General features: G+C 28.9%; 8 protein-coding genes across 10 annotated transcripts; 5 read left to right on the top strand and 3 right to left on the bottom strand.

Annotated features, from left to right (window-relative positions):
- The first annotated feature begins 152 nt into the window (after window positions 1-152).
- Xmas (RRM_XMAS2 and SAC3_GANP domain-containing protein xmas) lies at window positions 153-5,879 on the top strand. Its single transcript, XM_072005318.1, has 3 exons — window positions 153-4,383; window positions 4,455-4,736; window positions 4,816-5,879. The coding sequence occupies exons 1-3, from the start codon at window positions 407-409 to the stop codon at window positions 5,393-5,395; spliced, it is 4,839 nt and encodes a 1,612-aa protein (XP_071861419.1). The 5' UTR covers window positions 153-406; the 3' UTR covers window positions 5,396-5,879.
- Window positions 5,880-6,290: 411 nt separating this feature from the next.
- LOC139988231 (cell division cycle protein 20 homolog) lies at window positions 6,291-8,030 on the top strand. Its single transcript, XM_072005393.1, has 6 exons — window positions 6,291-6,722; window positions 6,807-6,943; window positions 7,075-7,166; window positions 7,251-7,542; window positions 7,620-7,917; window positions 7,980-8,030. The coding sequence occupies exons 1-6, from the start codon at window positions 6,610-6,612 to the stop codon at window positions 7,996-7,998; spliced, it is 951 nt and encodes a 316-aa protein (XP_071861494.1). The 5' UTR covers window positions 6,291-6,609; the 3' UTR covers window positions 7,999-8,030.
- Window positions 8,031-8,110: 80 nt separating this feature from the next.
- On the top strand, window positions 8,111-8,720 carry LOC139988624 (cell division cycle protein 20 homolog). Its single transcript, XM_072006271.1, has 2 exons — window positions 8,111-8,291; window positions 8,392-8,720. Exons 1-2 carry the CDS (start codon window positions 8,111-8,113, stop codon window positions 8,718-8,720), a joined length of 510 nt encoding a protein of 169 aa, XP_071862372.1.
- Window positions 8,721-8,725: 5 nt separating this feature from the next.
- In (inturned planar cell polarity protein) lies at window positions 8,726-14,229 on the top strand. 3 transcript variants are annotated; one of them, XM_072005344.1, is made up of 13 exons: window positions 8,726-8,994; window positions 9,357-9,868; window positions 10,002-10,187; window positions 10,273-10,576; window positions 10,662-10,934; window positions 11,034-11,105; window positions 11,183-11,439; window positions 11,527-11,616; window positions 11,696-12,038; window positions 12,106-12,440; window positions 12,530-12,858; window positions 12,988-13,154; window positions 13,240-14,229. In XM_072005344.1, exons 3-13 carry the CDS (start codon window positions 10,030-10,032, stop codon window positions 13,723-13,725), a joined length of 2,814 nt encoding a protein of 937 aa, XP_071861445.1. In that variant the 5' UTR covers window positions 8,726-8,994; window positions 9,357-9,868; window positions 10,002-10,029; the 3' UTR covers window positions 13,726-14,229. The 3 variants fall into 3 exon arrangements, with proteins under 3 accessions (XP_071861445.1, XP_071861446.1, XP_071861447.1); XM_072005345.1 differs by having other exon boundaries at window positions 8,726-8,989; window positions 9,357-10,187; XM_072005346.1 differs by lacking the exon at window positions 8,726-8,994 and adding an exon at window positions 9,019-9,241 and having other exon boundaries at window positions 9,357-10,187.
- Window positions 13,891-15,709, bottom strand: LOC139988234 (F-box only protein 44). The gene is made up of 3 exons (XM_072005397.1): window positions 14,740-15,709; window positions 14,512-14,655; window positions 13,891-14,439 (listed from the first exon to the last, which is right to left on the bottom strand). Exons 1-3 carry the CDS (start codon window positions 15,292-15,294, stop codon window positions 14,278-14,280), a joined length of 861 nt encoding a protein of 286 aa, XP_071861498.1. The 5' UTR covers window positions 15,295-15,709; the 3' UTR covers window positions 13,891-14,277.
- Window positions 15,710-15,893: 184 nt separating this feature from the next.
- Window positions 15,894-17,151, bottom strand: Rpl18a (ribosomal protein L18A). The gene is made up of 3 exons (XM_072005416.1): window positions 16,992-17,151; window positions 16,365-16,544; window positions 15,894-16,290 (listed from the first exon to the last, which is right to left on the bottom strand). The coding sequence occupies exons 1-3, from the start codon at window positions 17,007-17,009 to the stop codon at window positions 15,955-15,957; spliced, it is 534 nt and encodes a 177-aa protein (XP_071861517.1). The 5' UTR covers window positions 17,010-17,151; the 3' UTR covers window positions 15,894-15,954.
- Window positions 17,152-17,287: 136 nt separating this feature from the next.
- Window positions 17,288-21,114, bottom strand: Alas (5-aminolevulinate synthase). Its single transcript, XM_072005367.1, has 4 exons — window positions 20,930-21,114; window positions 19,324-19,381; window positions 17,802-19,087; window positions 17,288-17,730 (listed from the first exon to the last, which is right to left on the bottom strand). Exons 1-4 carry the CDS (start codon window positions 20,930-20,932, stop codon window positions 17,479-17,481), a joined length of 1,599 nt encoding a protein of 532 aa, XP_071861468.1. The 5' UTR covers window positions 20,933-21,114; the 3' UTR covers window positions 17,288-17,478.
- On the top strand, window positions 20,377-25,281 carry Erp60 (disulfide-isomerase A3). Its single transcript, XM_072005372.1, has 7 exons — window positions 20,377-20,525; window positions 20,605-20,696; window positions 22,673-23,079; window positions 23,393-23,624; window positions 23,692-23,900; window positions 23,980-24,090; window positions 24,169-25,281. Exons 3-7 carry the CDS (start codon window positions 22,934-22,936, stop codon window positions 24,941-24,943), a joined length of 1,473 nt encoding a protein of 490 aa, XP_071861473.1. The 5' UTR covers window positions 20,377-20,525; window positions 20,605-20,696; window positions 22,673-22,933; the 3' UTR covers window positions 24,944-25,281.
- Window positions 25,282-25,954: the final 673 nt, after the last annotated feature.

Genomic DNA, 25,954 nt, shown 5'->3' with positions numbered 1-25,954 from the left:
TCTTGGCATTTGCTAGGAAAAACTGTTCGAAAATTGAGCCATGAAAAATTAACATGGAAGATCAACGAAGTTTGCGTTTTTGCGAGACAGACAGAGATGAGTAGAATATCTCTGTCTCTGTGCAAGAGATTCATAGCACGTCACGCATGCGCAGAACGCGAATCTTCTTGTCTTCCATTTTGATTTTTTACAACTAGTCACCGCTCAGTTTTTGGACGGTTTTCACCAACTTTTGCAGAGATGAAATTTTCTCTCTTCTTTTGATATATGAGTGTTGAGACCTGTTTATGTGATTATGATTATAGCTACGTTAGACATGTCGCCGTTAGTAACTAGAAGACGTTCGTAATTTGGAATAACGTTTTTGACATTCACTGAATGAAATTTGAACAGGAGAGGAGAAAAGATGGAGTGTGAAGAAGACATTCAGAGGGATATATTTTCGTCAGAACGTATGATTTCGAAAACATTTATATTTTCTGAACCACATGTACTTAGTCCTCCTAGACCTGTTAATTCTGGGATTAATTTTGAACAAATATCAGATGCAGCCAATATTAGGAGAAATTTATTTACCTTTGCTATGCCAATTTTAGCAACGCAATCTAATAATCAAGATATATCTGCTCTTCAATCGGACTTATATGAAAAGCAATATAAGCCGAAAATATCAAGAAATTATTACAAACCAGCTGTTAATGTATTTGCTCAAGCACTTAAAGATACTGCAATGTTTGAGCAGTTAAAAAGAAATTCCAGGTCACAAGTTACTAAAATTAATCCAGAAAATTCAATAACATGCACAAATGTACCTCAATCATTACTTACAAAAGCAACAGCAAAACGATATTTTATTCAATTTGGGAATCTTTTAAAAATTACTATTCGTCCCAGAAAACAAATAATTACTGTTATTTATACTACTAAGGAAGAAGCAAATATAGCTTATAGTAAAAGTGGTGAATATTTGGGAGAAAAATTTAGTGTAGAATGGACAAAATTATCCGTTCCACCAAAATCTCCTACAAAAAAGAAAGATTTACAAAAAAACAAGATTTACAATGTATCACAAATTGTATCTAATTTTTTTAAATCATCTGACGATGAAATTAAATCAGAATTAGATGCTATGACAAATCTTGAGCATAATCTACATAGTAGAAATAATTATGATGAGACTTTGGCTAAAAGACATAAAATATTACAGTCGAAAAGTATGTCAAAGTCATTTACAAGATTAGAGAAAACATCTGCAAAAGCTGAAAAACTTAAAGCTGAAAGTCAAATATCTGATTTATTACCAAATGCTACTATCGAAGAATTACAAAATATAATTCAACAACCTGCATACACCTCTGAAGACAAGTATAAGGTATTAGAAGCAAGAGATCGACTTATAAGGATGAGACAAATTAAATCACATACATTAGCAGCAGCTAAAGTAATGATTGGAACATGTCCTGATATGTGTCCTGAAAAAGAACGTTTAATGCGTGAGTCAAAAAGACAAGTGGCATTGTATGAACAGCTTGAAATCAATGAATATAGAATAAATCACATGGTTGCAGTTAAACAATATTCTAGATCTTCTGCAGATCAAGAAGAACCAATGGCACATGAATTGAGACCAGTAAGGTCTTTAAAAATGACTATGAGTTATTTACTTCACGAAATAGTAAATCTTTGTGACCAACAGGGTACAAACTTGGGAGAATGGTATCATTTTTTATGGGATAGAACAAGAGGAATTAGGAAAGATATAACACAGCAAGAGCTATGTTGTATTGATAGTGTAGAGTTAGTTGAACAATGTGCTAGGTTTCATATAGTATGTTCAGAGATACTTTGTGCAGAACAACCATCTGTTTTTGATAAAAAAATTAATTCTGATAATTTAACAAAATGTTTACAATCATTAAAGTACATGTATCATGACTTAAGAGTAAAAGAAATTACCTGTAAAAATGAACCTGAATTTCGGGCATATATTATTTTATTGAATTTAAACAATGGCAATTTTATGTGGGATTTACAAAGGCTACCAAACAACATACAGAAATCATCAGAAGTCCAGTTTGCATTAGATATATATTCTGCCCTTGAGTCTAATAATTATTATAAATTCTTTAAACTTGTTCAGGAAACTACATATTTAAATGCATGCATCTTACTTAGATATTTTTATCAAGTGAGATTAAAAGCATTATCAGTATTAGTCAAGGCTTATTGCAGGACTGCATCGACAGCATATCCATTATATGAATTAATAGATATTTTAGGTTTTGAGGATGAAAATGAAGCTATATATTTTTGTGAACAAGTAGGATTAAATGTTTCAGAAGATGGCTTACATGTATTATTGAACAGACATAACTTTACCATGCCTGTATTACATATAAAACAAAAAAGAGCATGCAATTTAATAGACTCGAAAAGAACTATGCAACATTTATCTATTGGAGAATGTATAGCAGGAGGAAAAATGCCAGAAAAAGCTTATAAGTATCACAAACCTCACAATAGTTTTGATTCACATGGTTACTTAATGCCTGATTCAATTAATGCAGAAGATCAAAATAAAAGTATCATTTCTTCATCAACTGATCCATATGAGTTTATAGATGAAGATATAATGCACACTGAACAATCCATATCAATGTCTGAGAAAAGTCAAAATAATAATGAAAATGCGCTTACTACTGAACACACAATTACATTAAAGACTGTTTCAACCACTGAAGCTAATACAAATTTTTTAACCATGAAATCCAATACTAATACCTCCTGTGTCTCTAAATCTCAAACACAAATGAATAAATTTCAAACAAATACAAATTCAGAATTAATAACATCAAACATAGGAAATCAGAAAGATTCAAGGATATTTAGTTTTGTATCAGCACCACAATCAAATGAATCTTCCATTTTGTCTAATGTATCGAATGTAACACCAACAACTTCTAAAACTTCTAATTTATTCTCCAAGCAATTTGAACCCCCATCAAACAATGATATTGCAACAGTTACAAATAAAAGCATATTTTCAGGGATGTCACAAGGAAATATATATATGAAAAATCCTACATCTTCAGTATTTTCTAATACATACTCGAATTTACAAACTATTTCAAAATCACCAAACATTATAAATCCTGTAACTTTCATGGGTAAAACTATACCAAATGAAACGTCAAATGTCTTTGTAAAAAGGCAAGTTCCACAAGAAGAGAAAACTGAAAAGTTAAAATTAGAAGAACAAGAATCCATTGAAAGGACACAGCAAATTAATGATATTGCACAAGACATACTAAATACTTTAGAAACAGAACTGGTACAAACACATTGTTCTGCTATAGTAAAGGAAGAAACAGATAAGATATATATTTACAACACTTTTAGCGAGGATGTCAGTAATGAAATTTTTAACGAGGTAACTTCTGAAATTTGTGATAATTTGTTAGAGAAGGAAATTGTTAATGCACGAAAATTACATGAAATATCAGAGAAAATAAAAAATAGAGTAATTGTAAAATATTTCAATAAATGGAAATTTAATGCATTGAAGAAAAAACAACAAAGAACAGCATTAGAAAATACACCTGTGTGGTTGCAAAAACATACTAGTGAACAATGTGCAAAATTATTGTACACTACGGAACAAGATTTAGTTATTAGAAGCATGTGCAAAAAACACAATGAGATAAGAGATATTAAATATTATTCTGAATCTTTAGCACCAATTACTGTTATAATCTACATTGGTATTAAAGAACACTTGAAATCTTTAAACATTGACATACATTTCAACTGTTATTGGAAATTAATTATTTCTTGGCCAAACTTACATAACAAAACAATTTTATGGCATTATAAAAAAATAATGAATCAGTATCTTTGTCCTGAAGATTATTCTGCAGATCCTATTATAAAATTGTATCAACCAAATCAAAGTGAAACATTGCACATTTGCATTAGACATTTTGAAGGCCTGATTAGTAATCATCATCTAATAGGATCAGATGCTCTTTTATTTACGGCAGATGCTTCTGAAGAAATTAAATTTATTGTAAAACGTTTAACAAAAATTGTGTTATCCAGAGACAGGCTGATGCCTATACCACTTGTATTTCTTATTTTGGGTGACTCAACATTTCAAACTCAAGATAAAGAAATTATTTCTACTTTAGAACAATTTTTGAAATCTGGATATCTGTCAGTGTACACAATCATACATGAAAAAAATTTAAATGAGAAAACAATTTTAAATTTAACACAAAACGTAATTCTTTGGTTGTCCATTAATAAATCACCTCAGAATCCACTAGAAATGGATTATTTACAAAATATTTATAATACTTGTTTAACAGAAGACTTATGGCTAAGGTATTGTAATTAAAGAATATTAATTATTATAAATCTATGTAATTTTTTATAACATTTTGTAATTTTTACAGAATATATGATAATTCGTTTTTCAATGAAAAATTATTACATGCTCTGGAGAAGCCTAAATTTATAATTGATTTACATAACGAAGCAGTTTCTCATGTAATAGACATAATCTTAGACCCTGAATCTTTTATGTATACAAAATTTGCCCCAGAGTTTAGAAAGTTCGTTAAAAATCAGTATATGATGCCATGTAGTTATGAACACTTTGATGATGTTTGGAAAAGTGAAGAGTATAAAGCAAAATTAGAAACAGTAATGTCTAACTTTAAGTTGCCTCAGTGGAAGTAAGTAGTATCATAAATATTTTATATTATATTTAATACTGTTTACATATTTAATTCAATTTATTAATATGTATTCTAGGTATCCATGGCCTATAAATAATAGTATCATATTTCGCCAAAATATGACAAATTATTGTCAAGAAGCATTATTTACTTCTGCTGGTGACGAAATATCTGGTAATATATTAAGTAATTTGTTTATTACAACTGGAATTTCAACTGTGTCGAATTTTATCGATGTATTGTTATATATTATTAAGCAAAAAATATATCTTCTTCCTAAAGATTTGAAAGTAATTTACAATAAGAATTATATGAAATGTTTTCGAACTTTACCATGGTGGTTAAAGTCTAATCTATTAACCGAATATAAAATTGTACCAAAAAATATTAATGTTCAAGAGACTGAAAAAGAAAATAAGAAAACAATCGATATTAATGAACCAGTGGTAAAGAAACGGAAGTTAAATAAATTTCAAGAAAACAAGTATGAACTTGAACCATTAGCAACATTTTGTGAAAATAGTCGTAGTCAAGTAATGGAAGTACATAATATTTCAAAAAAAATTGAAAATCGTTTGAAGGAGCATCAAGAACAAAGCTATTTATTTGAAGAAAAGTTAAAGAATGCTTTGTTAAATGAAACGAAGTACGTGTAATAAGTTGTAACATATAAAAAAGTTAAAATTATTTTTATCTGTAAAAATATCTACAATATTTCAGAAACTATGTTTATAGTATTATATAAATAACAGTGTATTCATGTATATAAGTAATATATAGAACAAGACTGGAAATATTGTCATAGTAATGTATTAGAAATATTGTATAGTGCAGAGAAAGTGTGATTCCTTATGTAAAAACAAATCAAAATGTGTAGATAACAATTTTTTTACTAAAGGTTTAGTTTCCGAGAAAATCGATTTTGCATTTGCCCTATCTCTTATATTATAGCTAAGATATGATTCAGATAGATAAGATAGTACACAATAAATTTTCAACATCAACTTCCTTGAAAACTTTTTTGGATATTAAGCATCTTTTCCGAATAGAATGTATATGTAATAAGTGTGAATAAAGTAAAAATATTTAAAAACTGTAAAATAATTCTGGAATTATAAAAATACATACACTTTATAATGTCTTACATATATTCTCGTTGTGGTTATTTATAGATTAATATAAAAATTAAAAAATTAATGTATTTGCATAAATAGAAATTGATTGATTTTTATTTGTTTTCCTATATTTCATAAAATAATCATATAATTTATAATCTTATAACAGTTCCAATTTATAAAGCAATTTTTATAATTAAAATAATAATATGAATTTCAATTTGAATTTTCAGTAACTTTCATATTACATCTTTTTTTGTAAAAACTTTTATATATTTAATTTAAATCTAAATATATTATATGTGTACACATAAAAAATATAAATAATCTTAAATTTATTTCAAATTATTTTCTGTTCAATAAAGTTGATTACTGTTCTATGTTCATGGTGGTTCATTCTTGAAAATGCTCCTTGATTCGTAGTGCGGCCTCTATTGGAGAATTATTATACAAAGACTTTTAAATTTTAACGGACTTTGTAAATATTGAGTACCTTTAGCTAGTACTTATTTACTCATTCGTTTAAAACCCATTAAGTTGTGTGAATGGAGAATTTGGTGTTTCTTAACGTGGCGTTATAATATTTTTTCATAATTCTATATATTAATGCTTCTTTTCGTTTTACAACTAAATTTGTCGTTTAATAAATCTTAACTAGAAGTCTAATAACTTAATTGCTTAAAATGCAATAATATTATAAAGTATTTCATATTTTTAAATTAAATTATTATTGGTTAGTTTTAAATATTTTCATAATGTCTCACTTAAAATATATGAAAGAAATAAATAATCTAACTCGCATGGATGAAACTATTAAGGGGCCACTTCCGCGTTGGCAGAAAAAATGTTTAGAAACATCAAATTCCAGGTACTACTTTATTAATTCATATTTATTTTATTATTAGAAGTAAAATAAAATATATTTTATTACTAAAATAATTCATGTGTACAGTGTCAACCTTAGTATTAATTCATCACGAAAAATTACGAACGGATCATTTGCAAATAGTACTACAGGAAAAACACCAACGAAGAAGAGTGACACTCGAATGAAGAAAACACCATCTAAAACTTCTAAGAAATCTCCAAGTATGAAGTCACTTTGATAGTTTAGGATATCTATAATATAGAAATAGAGTAACTGTTGTCTACATATATAAATAATATATAGTGATATATAGAAACAGTTCTACATAGTTTTTTAAATACTATCTAATTAGGTCGTGCTTCTACACCAGCTAAGACACCTAGTGGTGGTGATAGATTTATTCCTTCAAGAGCAACTACTAATTTTGATCTTAGTTATTATAAGGTATATGTATATTATTTAATATAAATTTTATTATCTTGATATAGTAGATGGCAATATCTTAAATATAAAATCTTTCAATTTCAGATTCAACAACAACCAAATACAGAAAAAAATGAAGAGAAAGTAGACAATATAAGCCCTTCCAAAAGGGAAATGCAGCGACTCATGGGAGAAAATTTACATGGTGGTGATATTAATCAGATGAGAGTTTTGTCTTATCAAAATAAAGCACCAGCCCCTCCAGAGGGTTATCAAAATCCATTGCGTGTTGTGTATAGCCAAAGTAAAACACCAGCAAGCATAAAAGCTTCTACAAGATATATACCACAAACTCCTGATAGAATACTGGATGCTCCAGAAATTGTTGACGATTATTGTAATATATGTTCAATATATAGATATGTTTAATATATATTGTTACCATACAATCATAAAAATTTGGAAACATTTCAGATTTAAATTTAATTGATTGGTCGGAAAATAATATTCTAGCTGTAGCATTAGGTGCTAGTGTATATTTGTGGAATGCAGCTACTGGGACTATTGAACAGTTACTTGAATTAAGTGGCAATGATTATGTTTGTTCTGTTGCATGGATTCAAGAAGGTCCCTATTTAGCTGTAGGTACTACAGTGGGAAATACAGAATTATGGGATTGTAGTCAAATAAAAAGAGTACGTGTAATGAATGGTCATGCGGCCAGAGTAGGTTCTCTTTCTTGGAATTCACATGTTTTGACAAGTGGTTGCAGGTATGAAATTTCATAATACATATCGATGACAGAATTTTAATTATATCCTTTATATAGAGCAGGACAAATAGTGCACCATGATGTTAGGCAAAGGGATCACTTAATATCAACAATTAATGCACATGCCCAAGAAGTATGTGGTTTAAAGTGGTCACCTGATGGAAAGTATTTAGCAAGTGGTGGTAATGATAATATGCTCCAAATATGGCCATCAATCTCTGTACAAAGTCATACAAACACACAACCAATTTATTCATTAAATCAACATCAAGCTGCTGTAAAAGCACTTGCATGGTGTCCTTGGCAGAATAATATTCTTGCTAGTGGAGGTGGTACTGCTGATAGAACTATTCGATTTTGGAATTGTAATACAGGTGAAAAAAGCATCAGTTGTGTATATTGTACACAGTAAAACCAACAGTAATAAAAATTGTATTGAAATCAAAAATCTTTTTACAAATATTTGTTCAACAGGTGCATGTTTAAATATGGTAGATACGAAGTCACAAGTATGTTCTTTGCTTTGGTCTACAACGTATAAGGAGATTGTATCTGGTCATGGATATGCACAGAATCAGTTAACAATTTGGAAATACCCCGCAATGACGAAGGTCGCAGAACTTACAGGTCATTCTAGTCGCGTTCTACATTTAGCAATGTCTCCAGATGGTACTACAATACTTAGTGCAGGAGCTGATGAAACCTTAAGATTATGGAAATGTTTCCTACCTGATCCACACAAGAAGAAAGATACAAATGAAATAAAATCTGTTGCGTCTAGACTTAAGCAATCGATTCGATAATATTTTTATACTAACAGGCGAAGTAATTTACTTCTATATATTACTTCTTAATCAAATAAATGACTAATGACTCGTATTTTAATAAATGTGAAAATTAGTGATATAATTTTTTATATTATTTATTTTTTTATTAATATATTTAAAATAAAAAGTCAATATTCATAACTTAAAATCCCGTCGCAAAATGGTTGTTACCCACGTGCACTTATGTATAGACAACGACTCCACTATTTAGACGAATCATGGATAGAAATCAAAATGGCGTCAAAGTAAGGTGTAAAATACGCTAAAAAGTTCAATTTTACATATATATAACTTTGGAGCTGTAGATTCTTAAAATTAAGACTTGCATTTTTGGATTTTGTGCATTGAAAACTAATAATATATAAATAAAAGTCAATAATTTAGTGTTCTTTAAACTGAAATAAAGCCAAAGTATATTTGAAACATTGAGTATCTGAAATAAGTATCGAAATATTTTTAAATTAGAGATTTAGTTTAGTTTCTTTTTCTTTTCTCAGGTCAGTAATTGAAAAAAGCATAACATTGAAAAGAACTTCTTGCCTTTATCTTTTGGCATCTCTTCTTCCTTTTGACATCTTTTTACCTTTTTCTTTGTCTTTGGTTGATTTATAGTTCTAGGTGGCTTCCGAATCATCAGAAACCGCGTTAAAAATAAGCACAATACAACTATGAAGAAATGGAGTTGCAGAGGTGCCAGCTAAAAATCGACCGGAACTCGGATTCAAACTGCGGGGAAGGGCCGAGAATTGAAGAGTAAGAGCTGCTCGGTTATGAGTTACGAATCCAAAACTCCAGCCCCAACCCAGTTCCAGCCAACCGTGTTAGCACGGTTCTTTTAATTTGTATGCTGTTTTTGTAAAAACATTTGACATCAAATGAAATGCATAACATTATTGAAATTTTGATTCTTTTTAATTAGACTAAAAAATTGGCAAAAAGAAAAATATAGTAAATAATAAACTCTTTTGTTTAATTTATTCTCACATTATGTACTTCCTAAATTCTTTCTACTGCTAGCTAAAGATGAAAGTGTAGTAAATCTCCCCACCTTTCGAGTGCCGACGCCGACATTAAACTTTACAAATCATTTCTTCAGGAAAATGATTTAATTAAACAAGACATAGGTAGTTTGTGTTAAAATAGAATATAGCGATAGTTTAGATACCTTCTCTTTAAAACTTAATATTAAATCGTTAATATAATCTCTTTTTTTATCAAATAAATTTAAATATAGTATATAAGCTATTGTTTAAACAGAGAGAATTCATAATTGGTTTTAAAAGAAATGGATGAAGGAAATTCTAAGAATGTGTCAATGAAATCACAATGTAAATATATTGATCAAATATTTTCTTCAGAAAATGTGAAAGATGATAATGAACATGATTGGTGGGCAAGTGATAGTGGATCAAGTACTGGTTCATATTATTCAGATACAGATAGGTAATTAACTTTTTAGTCGTTTTTATATTATTAGAATATACTACTATTATACAATTTTACAATTGTTATAAATTGTTATATGTAGTTCCACAGCAGAATGGGAATCAGAAATTAACCCTAACGGAGAATTGATTTATATAGAATCTCTAATAGACAATATAAATGATGAACAATTTTCATTCAATGAAACAAAACTTGATTCTCAGCCAGAATTGATACGACGACGTAGTACTAGAGCTGGAAAACTTATGCGACTTATAAGACGTAAGGAGAGTAAACGTTTGAGTACAAGGAATAAAAAAGGCAATTTCAATATCACAGTAAACAATATTGGAAATTCGGGAAAAGATGGAACTACAATTAAAGAAGTCACTTTTAGAGATTTTCAAGTAAACGATTGCAATTAAAATTTGAACATTCCCAATAATAATAACAATATACTTTATATAAAAATTTATTTTGTGAATTTTGTAGGCAGGTGAAATTCGTGAAGTTATACTATGGGTTGATCCAGATAGACGACATAAACTGGGAAGAAGAGCCACATTGTGTGAAGCATATTTTGGAATTATCCCAGGTGTCTTTTCAGACAAAACACGTATCATGGTTGCTGGATTTATACCAGATGGAGAAGCAATGAAAAATAAAAATATTAAAATTGGAGATTGGCTACGAAGTGTGAATTCAAATAATGTTACATATCAAAATTTGGATCACATATTATCTGAAATAACTGTTTCAACAAATGTAAGAATTAAAATTTAGTACATATCATAAATTTATATTGTTATTATCTTGTGAAAATATAAAATACTTTATCATAATCAATTTTCATTTTTTGTTTAGGTAACATTAGAATTACAAAGAGTTGCAGGTGTTGATGTTACAGCAACATTGTCTGGATTAAACTGTCCTAAAGTAATTACAATTTTAAATAATATATATATAATTTAGAGAATTTATAGAACTGAAAGCATGATGTCTTCTGTTATTAGCAATCTGTATTGGTACAAAGACTGTTGAATAAGGAGGAAAGTAAAGATTTAATGCATTCAATAGTAGATTATCCACTTGGTGTATTATATCTACAAACCACAGAACTTTCAGAAGTGGGACCTGAACTACAAGGTGTTTTATATGCATTTCCTCGATCCGAAAGCAAAAATATGCATTCTATTTTGTGCACAGCAAGAGGAGCTTTTATAACCCTTAATCATTTACTACCAGGAATTGGAGGCCTACAACCTACAAGGTATAATTGAATAGTTTTATTACTCCATATAAATACATAATCTTTATAACATATATGCAATCACATTTTATAGTACAACTTTTATAGTACAACAATACAGATAGCAGAAGAGGAAATTCATGTTGTATATACGCCCCGAAATGATGAACTATTTTTAATGGCATTACCAAAAAAATGGTAAACTATAATTTATATAACAATAAATGAATATAAATATACATATGTTTTCGGTTTAAATTGTCTTTAATATTTCTAGTTGTAGCCTTGAAGAAGCTGTCAATTTATCATGTGATATAGTGAGAACATTAGAATTTGCATATCAGTCACTGAAAAAATGTTTCACACTTGAAGAAACTCATTCTTCTTTAGATCATTTCTTTATTTTAATTATTGAACGATTGTTAGACATAAAGAGTTATGCAAACAATGCAGGATTAACCACTTCATGTATGGAGATTCATAATGATATTGAAAGTATGGAAAGTTACAAATTTACAAGCACCTTTTCAGTTGCAAATTTTATAGAGTTATCAAGAGATGCACAAATTCAAATTGATGCAGCTTTAAGTGAAATGGAAGCCATGGATTACAGAGATTGGGTATGTATTGTATAATAAAATAATAAGAGAAAATAAATAATGATGAAAAATAATATTATACTTTTAGAATGAAGATCCTATGGACTGTCAAAGGTTGTATACAATTTTGGGTAGTTGTATTTATCACAAACATTATCTTCTTGGATCTCATTTAACACACAGTGATTTAATTGAAGTAGAATCTTATCTTAGGCAAAATAGTATTTTAAATTTGATAAATAACGAACCTGTAAAGAGTCTTGTTATTTGGAAAAAAGTATATCCTTCTTCATGTAATCGTAACAACATAGAAAACAAAAATAATCAACCATTTGTTCTCAATGGAAAATGGTACTTACTCGTTGTTGGTTATGGACATGATTTATTAGCAGTTCTTCTAGAATCTGGTGGATGTACTGCAAAGTAATTTTTTATAGCATCTATTATATTTTTTATTGGCTTAGTCATTCTCTTAAAACTTTTGTATGCATCATTTATAAATGTTTCTATAGATGCAGCGAAACTATAGGTCCAGATATATTTTATGTAGAAGAAGCTCAGGAGACTTTAAAGCATATACAAAAAATAGGGGTAACAACATTAGCAGCTAAATGGATTTCATCAAATACTAGACCTGAAATAATAACTTATGAAGATCCTGTGCCTGTAAAACCATCATCTAGCATCGCAGAGAATATTTTAGGTCTCATAAAATCAACAGATGTGCAAAATTTATCTGTCAAACCACCTCATACTTTAAGTATTAACAAAAGATCTCAAGAAATACCTTCAATTCTAAAAAAACGTAATACAGAAGAATGTCCTGTAATTTTAGGATCAGGTAAATAAAATTATTTGTTTTTATTATTTTCCATTATGTAGTATACATATAGTATACATGCAATGATATGTATTATATAATATACATGTAATATAAATTTTTAAAAAATATAATTTTATCCTACTTTAGTATACTCTTTGCATACGTCAGAGGATTCATTAAGTCAAGGAACTGGTGGAATTAGTGAAATAAGCGATGAAGCATTGCCTATATTAGGAAGACGAGCGACAAGAGAGAAAATTGTTAGTAGATCAAGATATTCTGATGATAGCGATTCTGATCTTGATGTGTATAAGGTAATCAATATAATAAATTTATTGAAATATTTGTTCTCCATTATTCTGTTATCTTAGACAATTCACATAAGGTATATTATTGTAGAATGATTGCCGAATGTTAAATATGGACATATCTAATATAAGAGAAAATTTATTAAATCAGGCTGAATATTTAGTACCAAAAGTATTGACAGTGGGTGATAAGAATTATTTATATCATTATATACATTTGGATATGATTGAAGGAATTCTTCTATCCTCAAACCCACTAGAACATTTAGCAAAAAATCCTAATTTCCTTATTAATTTTAATAAATGTGTTCATATTATTCATAAATTGCTACATAATACAGTAAGATTTAAAACTATGTTAAACTCAGATGTGGACAAAACCGTTATTAATAAGAGTTTAATTGCTGTTAAGGAGCATGGAGTGTTATTTGAATGGGAAAATTTAACTTATTGGGTTGTTGGTCGACTATATACAACTCCTCATCCAAAGGAGTTGTATATATGTTATCAGGATTCTGCACCACAAAATTTAATTGAAATAGCATTTAAATTACATTCATTACACACGCTAACATAAGTTTTAGTTCTTTTAAAACATCTTCGTTTTGTAAAATTTAAAAAAACCAATAACATTTTACTATTTTATCATGTAAAATATTTGATTTAAAAAAGACAAATTTTTTTTTCTTTAGGTATTTTAATTGGTTTTTTATTCATATATCTTAAGAGATTTTAAAAAATATAGAGCATTAAATACTTTTATTTTTTATAATTATGCAACATTTATAAAATATGATATTACATATACATATATATCATTTGTGTAAGTTTGCACAAAATGTTAATCATTGTAATAATTATATTATACAACATTATATATTATATATGCTCAAAATTCATATTACATTGTAATTTTTATATACAGTTTAATAAATATTCTTAATAGCTCAATGATAAGATATACAAATATTTATAACGAAATATTGTACTTTGAATAATATAAATATTTTGAAAATAGTCTCTAATTGTATGAACATGATTAATATTTTTAATAAAAATTTACTTCAATTTCATTCAATAACATATTCTGCATTATATTTTATTAGTTCACATGAGGTGTTATATTGATTTATTCATTTTCGTGAAGTTGACAAGTAGGAATTTTCACATATACACATGCGCCTGCCATTTTACTACCATAGTGTCCAGCCCAAAATAATTTATCAGCACCACCATGATAAAAAGAAATTTTTCTGACTCCAGGTCCATAGTTTTTAAACTCATGTGACATCTGAAGTAAAATGTAAATGTATTTTGTTACTTCTATAACATTTTATCTCTATATTATATGTATAAAATATACCTGATGCCACTGATTTTGTTTTTCCCCTTCAATACTATCACGAAAGTGAAAAAGGTCTATGACGCTATTATTTTCCCCTAATAATTTGATAGCACATTCATATATAGCTGGACAATCCCAACGACAACTGTACCACTCACTCACCTATAAACATAAATATAAATAATAATATAGGTAATATGTTTCCTACAAAAGTTTACATTAAGTACAATTAAAATTTTGTAATACCACTATTATAGGCTGTAACTCATCTAGCATATATGGTGTCAATCCTTCGGCTTCTAGGTCAATTATTTGTGCTTTAGTGCAACTACGGTAAGAAGTAACAAAACAGAATTGTTTTCCTTCAAAAATAAGTTCGTTATTTGGCAAAGGTATAACTCCCACTGGAGGATTTTCTACTTTCCAACAATCACCACCTTCACTAAGAATTTTCCAGTATTTGTGCCTTCCACATTCTCCAGAATGATTTTTCACTAAGTTTCTTTCAAAAGGTTTCTTTTTACACATTAAATAATACACATGCCAAGGCACTTCTTTATACAAAAGAAGTGATCGACCGAAAGAAATTTCTGCTTTTTTACGCCAAACGTAAGTTTGAATTAAAATTTTCCAAAGTTTGCAAACCAATTGACAATTTAATAATGATTTATAATCAACATAACAAAAAATTTCTGCTAATAGTTCTTCTGGTAAATATTTTCCACCAAGAACTAATCCATTATCGCTTTTTTCATCATACATCACGCGAGTAGTCATACCACTGCCATGAAACTGTCCCATTTTTATTTAGGAATAAATAATAATTGTTTTGACAAATACTATAGTAGAACTATTGATATTAATTTTTGGAAGAAGAATATTTTCTGCCTTTTATTTGTACAATTTTGATGTTTAGAATAATTTTAAAATTTAACAATGTAAATAGAACTTAAAAAATTACATATGCTTCTTCAAACATGAGTTATTTACATAACCTTCTTGAACTGCTTTAATAAAATTATTGACTGGACTTGGATTATTTTAATAAAACTATCACTTACATTTATTAGCTTTGTTATTTTAATCAAAATGATAAAAAAAGTTAAGAATCTATACAAGTTTCAACATTGAAATCAAATCCAATTAATAGTAATGATTCATTTATGAATCATTACAAACTAAGTATATGTGTAATTGTAGTAGTAATATGTTTATATAAACAATTTTGACATCATTATTCACTTTAACCAAGGTAAAAAATCAGATTAATTTATATAACTATTTATAATAAAATTTTAAAATTGTAAAAATTATGAAACTTATTTAGAAGATAAAAATGGGGTTATATATATGTATTAACTCAGGTAAACAATTGACAAGGTAGTGCATTATGATAGATGTTTTATTTCATTTAGAGTAATATATTTGATGTCAATATGCAAATCATTTAATTCAAAACATTTAAAGGAAATAGGTACGTGGTTTTCGAACACTGAAAAGTGGCATACGATTCCTATGATGAATACGTTTTGGCAATGGGAATTTAATTTTCGAATCATGGAATTGCTTGACTTGAGGTCTTCTACAGTTTGCCGCTTTTACAACTTCGACTTTAATGATCTGAATTGAATGAGCACGGGCGCGATGACGAGCTCCCATATCTCTGTAACATTGTGTTACAGCACCACTGACAGAGAGATCTCTATATTCTCTATACATATTATGAGTTCCAGACCTTGAGTCATATCTTAACCAAATTCCAAAATTCTTGATTTTAACTGGAGATTTTTCTGGTATCTGAAAGATAATATATTTCGGATAAAATATTTAATAAAAGCTTTTTATCAGTATTTAATACATTTAACAATTACCTGTTTCAAAGAAACAATTTCTCCCGTAGATTTCTTAAATTTTTTGAGTTGGCGCAAAAAATACCAAAATCTAGATTTTGCGACGATAGCATCAGGTGCAAATATTCTCATTTTATACAGTGGTGTAGTTGTCTCTTTTTCGGTCGGTAACTTACGACCGATTACTTCAAACTCCTTCAACTGTACAAAGAATATTGCAGAGAGATTATTTCTAATATATAAACAATTTTGTTTAGTATCTATACACTTATTTCCTATCTCATTGTTTCTTTATTTTTTCTTAATTCAGTTTAAATTAAATTGAATGCTTTAAAGCCAATTTATACATTTCTTTTCGCATTAATTATATTGTATATGGAGATGAAAATAAAAATTATTCTACATTGATATCTACCGTATTTTGTACTTCCATTTAACAAAATATAAAAATTATTAAAGCTTTAAATCATATTTGAACATGTGTTAGCGACAATAAAATGTTAGGTTAAGTCACTGTTAATATGTCATCTAATTATTACTTTTATAATTTTGAATAAACTATTACAATTTACAAAATATAGGTATTAAAGAGGATTTTCCTTAATTGGCAAATTTAGTTTTTAAAGATAATTTTAAATATTTACTTACTTCACCCTTGGCTTTCATTTTGCTGTACGTATAACACGATGATACACCGGAAAAAGATCAAGGGATTTTTGGTTACTTCGGAAACGAAGCCATTTAATTTTCTAGTGAAATATGATTTAACCATAGACAAAATGTAGTATAGATTGTAGACTTAATAACCTTATACAATCTGATCTATTCATCTTGGATACAATTTCGTATCCTTTTATGCCATACCAAAGTAAAACTAACTGTTGCATTATATATATATATATAATCTTATTATTACAAGATTATTGCTGAGTAATTAAATACTATTATGTCATTAAATAATGTTTTATTGAATGTTTTATATAATAAAATTAACTTTGATTAAATTTCTTTAACATTACACCATAAATAGATGCTTGTTTAACAGCAAAAGTATTCACATAATATAAATTTGTGTACATAAATAAATTATATTATACAAATTTTTGATAGTTCATTCATTTAAAATTAATATTTGTTAATGAACTCGGATTGCACATGGAATGTTGTCTGGCTTATGTTCGACCGTCGGTATATTCAACCGATGAAAGACATGTAATATGTCTTTTACAAACTGATCCATCATAGATAGAGTATGTTTTGGAGTTGGGGCAAGTCTTAATTTTTCTTCACCCTTTGGAACAGTTGGATAATTGATCGCTTGAACATAATGCCCCTTATCTTTTATTAATAAATCAGCTAATTGACTACATAATAATGGATCACCAATCTGAAAGATAATTGTAATTTAATGTAATAATATTAATAATGCGTAGAAAACCTAATATAAAGAAAATTTACTTTTATCGGTATAATGTGAGAAGGTGATTGTTCTAACGGAAGACCTGCAGCTGTTAAAATGGATTTCATATAAGCTACATTCTTTTGATGACTAGCCCTTAATGATCTTCCTTCATCAGAAGTTAAAATTTCAACAGCTGTTAAGGTACCATATAGTACTGTTGGTGGTAATGAGGTTGTAAAAATAAAACCTGCTGCATAACTTCGTATCATATCTATTAATTTAGTGGATCCAACAATGTAACCACCCATATTGCCAAAAGCTTTTCCCAAGGTACCAGATATAATATCCATTTTATGAAGCACCCAATCTCTCTCTCCAATGCCAGCACCTGAATATCCATACAATCCAACAGCATGAACTTCATCAACAAATGTTAAAGCATTATATTTATGTGCAATATCACATAAGTCTTCTAAAGGACATATATCACCAGTCATAGAATGTACTGTTTCAAATGCTACGATTTTTGGTACAGTTTTGTCTACTTTGGAAAGTAATTCTTCAAGATGTTTTACATCATTGTGCCTAAAAATATGTTTTGGTACTCCACTATTTCTTATACCCTGAATCATAGATGCATGATTTCCAGCATCAGAGAAGATATGACAATGTGGTAAAAGTTTGGCTAAAGTATATAAGGTGGAGTCATTAGCAACAAAACAAGAGGTAAATAATAAGCCAGCTTCTTTCTGATGCAAAGAAGCAAGTCTTTTTTCTAAGATCTCGTGCCCTATGGAATTTCCGGATATATTTCTAGTTCCTCCTGCTCCTGCACCAAATTTATTCAATGCTTCTTGAACAGAATTTGTCACTGCTGGATGTCGTGACATCCCTAAATAATCATTAGAACACCAAACTGTGATAGGTTTCTCACCCCAAGAGTATTCTATCCCAATTGGGAAACTTTCTGCTAATCGATTAACTTTTTTAAACACTCTATAAGAATGGTCTTTTTTCTTTTTCATAATCTGTTCATGAAAAAATTCTTCATATGGAAAACTTCCTTTTTCCTTTGATTCTAAAGGTGATACATTGATAATATCTTCTTCAACCACAGGACTAGCTACTTTTACAGCATTTTGTTCTTTAGCAAGAAATGGACATTGACTATTTATAGCTTTTTCAATTTGTTCAGACTCAGTACTATCTACTTGAGTGCTAAAAAATTGAGACATCACTGGACAAAGCTGACGGTAGTTCATAATTACAGAAGCTCCATAATTACGAATGTAATTAGCAGAAAGATGTGTCAAAAATGGACAGGGCATGTTTTTTAAGTTGCCTAAAACATATAAAATCGAAATACATATGGTATAAAGGTTACACATATTATTGTTAATTGATATATATTTTAAAAAATTATGTAATAAATGCGATTGTTTAAATGATAAAGAAGAATTATTTCGCTTAAAGAAAGAAGGTATCGAGGTCAGTTGTGCAGAAAATAAAGTCGATGAAAGAAAAAGTGAAACTACAAGTCATGATGATACGACATTTCAAAAGTCAAAAATTTGTTACCTGTTATAACACTGGATAAATGATATACGTTGACGTAATGGATATATTGACGAACAAACTGAAATATAAAAAATTTAATACATTTAATTATCAAGGTAAGAGAAACTTGAATACTGTGATTGATAATCAAATAAACTCAATTTTATGAAAGAATTGGATAGCAGACCTAAAACCTATCACACCGACAGGTAGGCATTAAATGCATGATATACATATTAGTGCAGGTGTAGGGTAGGGATAAGTTACGAAGTCATAATCACGGTCATATTGTCATATACTAGATCTGAAAACTCCGTTGGTGTGAGTATGGCTCTTGTGTGTGGAGATGTTTCTCAAATAAGGCGCTTTAGTCGATTAGGCTTTAACGTGTAGCGCGCTCTGTGTTTGCAATCTACAATACGATCGTGTTTACAACTAAACTCTACCCTATTATGTAAATTTACATTTATTTAAACAACATTTTTCCGTAACATATGAAATACTGTATGTTTACTTCAAGTACACTGAAAGAAGTTATGAAAAATGGTTTAGTTTATACCTTCTTTACTTTCAAACGCAAGGGTGGTGCTAAATGTAAAAGTCTAACAAATCCACCGCAGCGCTATAGTTACGACCAATTTATGAAACACACCTCTGAAAGTTAAAAGCCTTACCCCCTCTTCTGGAGTTTCTTCCTCGTGATTACATTTGTATAAGTCTATGGTCACAATTAAAGATAACTAGGTCATAACCCCAAACTAGTCATCTCTATCACAACATATAATTACAATTATAGAGATATAAAGATAGAGTACGTGAGAGCTGAAAAAGCAGTATTAAAAAGCGAACGCTACATAGAGGCCCCTTCTGTCCTTGTCTAATCTGGTATGCACACTAGCACTCGTTAATCGGTGTTACCTGCATACTACTGTACAAATGTGTATGCGTTATTAGACGAGGACAGAAGGGGCCTCTATGCAGCATTCCCTTTCTACTCCAATATCGCATTCACTTACATGGTATCATATGATTCGAGTACTCTATCTTTATATTTCTATGTAACTCGCAGCTCGCAATGCTTGCAATTGATGTATTAGTTTTGCGAAGTTCGCTTATTAACAGTCTCAAAAAGATTGGGTCGATTCGAGCGATCGGACGATATCGAATTTGTTATGCGTAGGACTACTTCCATTAATCTTTGAAAAATTGTCATGCGCAATTAGGTGATAAATCATTAATTTTGTTATGATTTTGAAATGAAATGAATTAATTATCAAATACTGTTATCAATTCATTTTCCAGAATATAAACATCAGTACTGTATGATTGCTTAATTGAGAAAACTGATATGTAAGGAAACATTTAGCAGTTCATTCACAACATTTATCAACAAGGTACGAATCTTACACAGAGTATTTAACGATCAATTCAATTTAATAGCAAACATAATGTATTATAGAGAAAGATATCAAATCTATTCAAGTTTTTCTTTCCATTTGATCTCTACTTATATTAATTACTTGTATTATGTATTAAAAGTTTTAATAAAATGTATGAATATTTGAATATCCATATGAAGAATGCATAGAACATTAAATTTTATTGCAATAATGTCGCAAACACTTACCATAATGCATGCTAATTGATATCTGTAGCGTTAGCTAAATAGGAAAGATAAATAAAATTCTCGTCTTCCTAATATTTTGTAACACAAGATAACACAGCGTCTTTGCAACTAACCAAATTATGCTTTTGTTCCCCGTATCCCCGTTTTGGTTACATAAGGCTTTTCCTTTTCATTCTGCAAATTCATGTTCACGTTAGACACACGCAAACAACCAATCACTATCGTTCAAAGGATTATTATAATTCCATTCATATTCAATAGGTTTGTGCGCCGAAATTTGCTTTATTGCGGTTACATACATAGCACTACTACAAATGCATACACGCATTTCCACATATAATTAATTATTTAACGTTAATCAAATCAATAAATATCATTTTATCCTAAGAAAACATAGCAATAGCAACACACTTGATATCTTTTTATATTACTTTGTCATTCTTTTTTATGTATATTTATGTATATCTTCGATCATGTATTATGTATATTATGTATATTATGTATATCTTCGATCATAACAATGTTAACAAACTCTTTTGTATTAAGAATCATTTCTTATTGTTGTCCGAAATTCTAAATGCTAGATTTTTTGCATTATTATAATTATAGTTATTGTTAATATGATAATACTATGTAAGTGACTTTTCAATGTCTTGTAATTGCAAAATATCTATTAATATTGTATAAACAAATATCGCGCTTTGTAGTAATTGATAACTAAAGTGACAAAACAATCTATTCTTCACTTTGTAATCATTTTATCGGAAATTCCGTGTAAAATGATAAGTTTTGATAAGTAATATATCAATGAAAAATACTTAAATATGCTTAAAAATGCTTAAACATTGTCACGATTACAATATTATGTAATCTGAGATATTCCTTTACATTTTTATTATTGCACAAGTCTTTTTTTAGTTCGACATTTTATTCGGAATTTTGCGTACATGTAATGATAAAAAGCTTTTTGTTAATTCACACCATTTGTAATCGATTTTTTGTATCTCGAAATTAGTTTAATTTAAACAAATAATCTCTTTAAATCGAATGTTCCCAAAATCAATATTTTGTTGTCATCAACGTACATATTTATTTTTATTGTTTATCTATTTCACATAGAATAAATATAAACTTTTATATACAATATACACTATACACAAATAAAATTGTTACATTTTATTATTTCAAGGATAGAAAGATGTATTACTACAAAATAATTTTCAATTAAGAAATTAAGTGATGTAAAATATGAAAGACGATTTTTTAAAATTTCAACTTGACTCTTGTTTCAACAGCCATTGTTTGAAAAAGCCACGGGCAATGATCCTACTTAGTTCACGCTGATTACTCTAGAGGGATCTGAGATTATCATTTTTTCAATGTATTTAACTTTAGAACCGAATTTTTCATATATAATTGATAAATATCATGATTTAAAGTTAATATGTATCAAGTTTTTAATATCGATACTCCAGTACTAGTATTAGTATTGTGGTATTTCAACAAAATAAACTCATTTTAAATTTAATTATTGCATATCATTATGTTATGATTATTATCAGTATTGTTACTATACTTAAATTAAATAAATAATTAAATTATATAAGACATGTATGAGACATTCAAGCGGTTGTATTAATGTTAAAATATATTTACGTTGAACATCATGGTTTATATTTAAAGTAGATCATTCCGCGACGGAAGAAATTCTTTGCAATGATACTGTTATAATTTCTTTTTCAGTTTCCCCCACCAAAGCGAACGTCGACGAAATACATTTTGTTACTGAGAGTTGTTTGGAATCTTGCTTAGTCGAGTGTGTAGGTGTCGGATCTTGTGTAAAGGAAATACATCACACACATTCAGAAGCAACGGCCAATCAGAACACGACAGCACTGCGTGGCTACCCTAACTTATAACAAAAGCCACGTCTTCGACAGGCAGTGCCTTTAGAAGAAAGATTGCGTTCCGAATTTGATTTAGAAGCAAGTACTGTTGTCCACAATGTTGCTCAAGTATTTTACCTTTCTTTCCTTGATCTTCGTTAATGTCTTGGCTGAAGAAAAAGATGTGGTGGAACTTACCGATGATACTTTTAGCCATGAATTAGAGCGGCTTGAGAATACGCTTGTTATGTTTTATGCACCATGGTAAGTAGTTTCTTTTACAATAATTGTATAGAACCAAAAATAATTTTATTTTCATATTGTTCTATTGTTTCAACTGTAATTATAAGAAAATTGATCAAGGGAAGTATTTTCTAAGTTTCGATTTCGATAATTTCAAGTATACCGGCTTATGACATGTTAATAGTTGAGAATGTGTTACATTTGAAATTCTTATTCTTGTTTCTATATAAAGGAACTGTTATTGTTTTAACGTGCACAACTTTTGTGAATATAAAAGTAGCTTAATTTTACACTTGAAACTAATTTTTTACCTATGCTAATACTAAATGTTCAGGTGTGGTCATTGCAAACGATTAAAACCAGAATATGCAAAAGCTGCTGAAATGCTCTTCGATAATGATCCTCCAATTACTCTTGCCAAAGTAGATTGCACAGAAAGTGGAAAGGATAGCTGCAACAAATACTCAGTTAGTGGTTATCCAACATTGAAAATCTTTTCTAGAGGTGATTTTGTTAGCGATTACAATGGACCTAGAGATGCTGCTGGTATTGCCAAGTATATGAAGGTAAATAGGATTTTGATATATATAAATTATTTAATTATATCATATAAGTACTTGTGATGTATTCTAGGCACAAGTTGGTCCAGCATCTAAAGAATTAAGTGGAGAAACTTGTTTGAAATCATTCTTAGACTCTGATGAAGTAAGCATTGTAGGTTTCTTTGAAAAGGAAGACTCAGCCTTAGCAACATCCTTCCATGCTGTTTCTAAGAAACTTAAAGAAAAAGTTAGATTTGCACATACAACAGCAAAATCACTTTTAGAGAAAGAAGGACATAAGTAATTTATTTACATTGGCATAAATTTACTTTAAGACTAAAATTACACATAAAATAAAATATATTTTCTTGATTTTTAGGAATGCTATAGTTCTATATAGACCAAAAATTCTGCAGAACAAATTTGAATCAAACACTGTAAAATATATAGAGTCTATGGGTGACATTCAAGAATTCATTAATAAAAATTAGTAAGTTTCATGAATATTTGTTTTACTAATACGATATTTAAATCATAAGTATCTTTTTTAATTAAATGTGTATTCCAGCTTTGGTATTGCGGGCGTTCGTACCCGGGATAATGAAAGAGAGTTTAAGAATCCATTAGTTGTTGCATACTATGCAGTGGATTATGTTAAGAATCCCAAGGGTACAAATTACTGGCGTAATAGAATCATCAAAGTTGCTAAGGACTTCCCTAAGTTAAATTTCGCTATTTCTTCCAAAGACGACTTCCAGCACGAATTAAACGATTTTGGAATTGATTTTGTTAAGGGTGATAAACCTGTTGTTTTAGCAAGAAATGCTAATAACCAAAAGTTCGTTATGAAGGATGAATTTTCTGTTGATACATTTGAGGCATTCTTAAAAGATATAGAAGCTGGCACTCTAGAACCATATCTAAAATCTGAACCAATACCCGAAGATAACACTGGAAATGTTAAAATTGGAGTAGCCCGAAACTTCGATGAAATTGTTACAAACAATAACAAAGATACATTAATTGAATTTTATGCACCTTGGTGCGGTCATTGCAAGAAACTGGCACCTATTTACGATGAATTAGGTGAGAAACTTGCGACCGAAGATATCGAGATTGTGAAGTTCGATGCCACTGCTAATGATGTTCCTGCCCCGTACGAAGTTCGAGGATTTCCAACACTTTATTGGGCGCCCAAAAACTCCAAGAATAATCCAGTAAAATATGAAGGTGGCAGGGAGCTTGATGATTTCATCAAGTATATCGCTAAGCACGCGACCAATGAATTAAAAGGATTTGATCGTAAGGGAAAGACTGTTAAGCCGAAAAGTGATGAATTGTAAATTTTTTCACATTAAGATGTGGAGTTGTGTATTACAATTTTTACATAAGTCTCAACAACAATGCTTGGAGTGAAATTTTCCTTGTAAGACTTATAAGTGTGAAAAAAGTGGCATGTAGTTAAAAACGTAAAAGCTAAAAATTTGATGAATGAAAGAAATTAAAGACATTTGGTAATATGACTGCATTTATTTTACAAAGTATTTGAAAAACAAAGTGAAAAAGTATAATTAGAATAGGATTGTCTATATATATTATGTAACTTTATAATGTTATATATCATGTAAAACTATGCAGAACTGATTTAGAATTATGATGTCAATATTTTCCAGATTTAACAGATTATGTCTAAGATTCAATTTTGCATTCCATTTTTCGTATATATCTGACTATATAATAAGTTGAAATTAATACATTACTTTTTCATTTATATCCAAAGTAAAATAAATTCTTTTTTATACAGTTTTGTGCATTGAAAAACTATATTTCTATTCTTTAAGTTTAAAAAAGATTCCTGATACGTACGTGATATTTTAAGAAATATTTAAAATAAAGAAAAATTGTAAATGAAGATTCACTTTATAAGTGATATATTTTATACATTCATGAACCTTCATAGATTCCTTGTAAATTCTAAGAAGTATCCTATTGCTTGAATTTTGTATATTTAAATTTACAGATATTGAACTGCTTTAGGAGTAATAGTTCACAAGCATTGATTAGTAATTTTTATTGTTAATTACAATTTATTATAGTAATCATGGAGTAAATATCTTATATTAAGGCTAATTAACTATAGAGCGGTCTCTTAAAACTCAAAAAAACTTATCCTGGCTTCACTCTCCTAATCGTAAAAAATTTTTTTCTCCCTTTAAAATTATACTAAAAAAGTGCTACATACAGATGATTGAGTTTTCTCTTGGAAGTAACTTTTTCAATTCGCTACTGATACGACGAATTATAACGTCGTAAAACTATTTATAAAGAATTGTGAAGATGTAGAAAACAGTATT

This window comes from Bombus fervidus, chromosome 6 (genome assembly GCF_041682495.2).
Source record: "Bombus fervidus isolate BK054 chromosome 6, iyBomFerv1, whole genome shotgun sequence".
In the NCBI taxonomy this organism is placed as follows: domain Eukaryota; kingdom Metazoa; phylum Arthropoda; class Insecta; order Hymenoptera; family Apidae; genus Bombus; species Bombus fervidus.
The sequence above is the reverse complement of the archived record's forward strand: the minus strand, read 5'-3'. Positions and strand labels throughout refer to the sequence as shown.

Bases quoted from the DNA above. Each gene is read 5' to 3' on its own strand.
- Xmas (XM_072005318.1), top strand. From the start codon at position 407: ATGGAGTGTGAAGAAGACATTCAGAGGGATATATTTTCGTCAGAACGT. The intron at 4,384-4,454 runs GTATTGTAATTA...TAATTTTTACAG, and splicing joins ACAGAAGACTTATGGCTAAG to AATATATGATAATTCGTTTT. The intron at 4,737-4,815 runs GTAAGTAGTATC...TATGTATTCTAG, and splicing joins TTTAAGTTGCCTCAGTGGAA to GTATCCATGGCCTATAAATA.
- LOC139988231 (XM_072005393.1), top strand. From the start codon at position 6,610: ATGTCTCACTTAAAATATATGAAAGAAATAAATAATCTAACTCGCATG. The intron at 6,723-6,806 runs GTACTACTTTAT...TCATGTGTACAG, and splicing joins TTAGAAACATCAAATTCCAG to TGTCAACCTTAGTATTAATT. The intron at 7,167-7,250 runs GTATATGTATAT...TTTCAATTTCAG, and splicing joins TTGATCTTAGTTATTATAAG to ATTCAACAACAACCAAATAC.
- LOC139988624 (XM_072006271.1), top strand. From the start codon at position 8,111: ATGCTCCAAATATGGCCATCAATCTCTGTACAAAGTCATACAAACACA. The intron at 8,292-8,391 runs GTGAAAAAAGCA...TTTGTTCAACAG, and splicing joins ATTTTGGAATTGTAATACAG to GTGCATGTTTAAATATGGTA.
- In (XM_072005345.1), top strand. From the start codon at position 10,030: ATGGATGAAGGAAATTCTAAGAATGTGTCAATGAAATCACAATGTAAA. The intron at 10,577-10,661 runs GTAAACGATTGC...TGAATTTTGTAG, and splicing joins TCACTTTTAGAGATTTTCAA to GCAGGTGAAATTCGTGAAGT. The intron at 10,935-11,033 runs GTAAGAATTAAA...TTTTTTGTTTAG, and splicing joins AAATAACTGTTTCAACAAAT to GTAACATTAGAATTACAAAG.
- LOC139988234 (XM_072005397.1), bottom strand. From the start codon at position 15,294: ATGGGACAGTTTCATGGCAGTGGTATGACTACTCGCGTGATGTATGAT. The intron at 14,656-14,739 runs GTATTACAAAAT...TTATGTTTATAG, and splicing joins AGTTACAGCCTATAATAGTG to GTGAGTGAGTGGTACAGTTG. The intron at 14,440-14,511 runs GTATATTTTATA...ATTTTACTTCAG, and splicing joins AACAAAATCAGTGGCATCAG to ATGTCACATGAGTTTAAAAA.
- Rpl18a (XM_072005416.1), bottom strand. The intron at 16,291-16,364 runs GTAATTGTTAAA...ATTATCTTTCAG, and splicing joins AAATTGTTTCTTTGAAACAG to ATACCAGAAAAATCTCCAGT.
- Alas (XM_072005367.1), bottom strand. The intron at 19,088-19,323 runs GTAACAAATTTT...TATATGTTTTAG, and splicing joins TTTATCCAGTGTTATAACAG to GCAACTTAAAAAACATGCCC. The intron at 17,731-17,801 runs GTAAATTTTCTT...ATTATCTTTCAG, and splicing joins CTCACATTATACCGATAAAA to ATTGGTGATCCATTATTATG.
- Erp60 (XM_072005372.1), top strand. From the start codon at position 22,934: ATGTTGCTCAAGTATTTTACCTTTCTTTCCTTGATCTTCGTTAATGTC. The intron at 23,625-23,691 runs GTAAATAGGATT...GATGTATTCTAG, and splicing joins GTATTGCCAAGTATATGAAG to GCACAAGTTGGTCCAGCATC. The intron at 24,091-24,168 runs GTAAGTTTCATG...TGTGTATTCCAG, and splicing joins GAATTCATTAATAAAAATTA to CTTTGGTATTGCGGGCGTTC.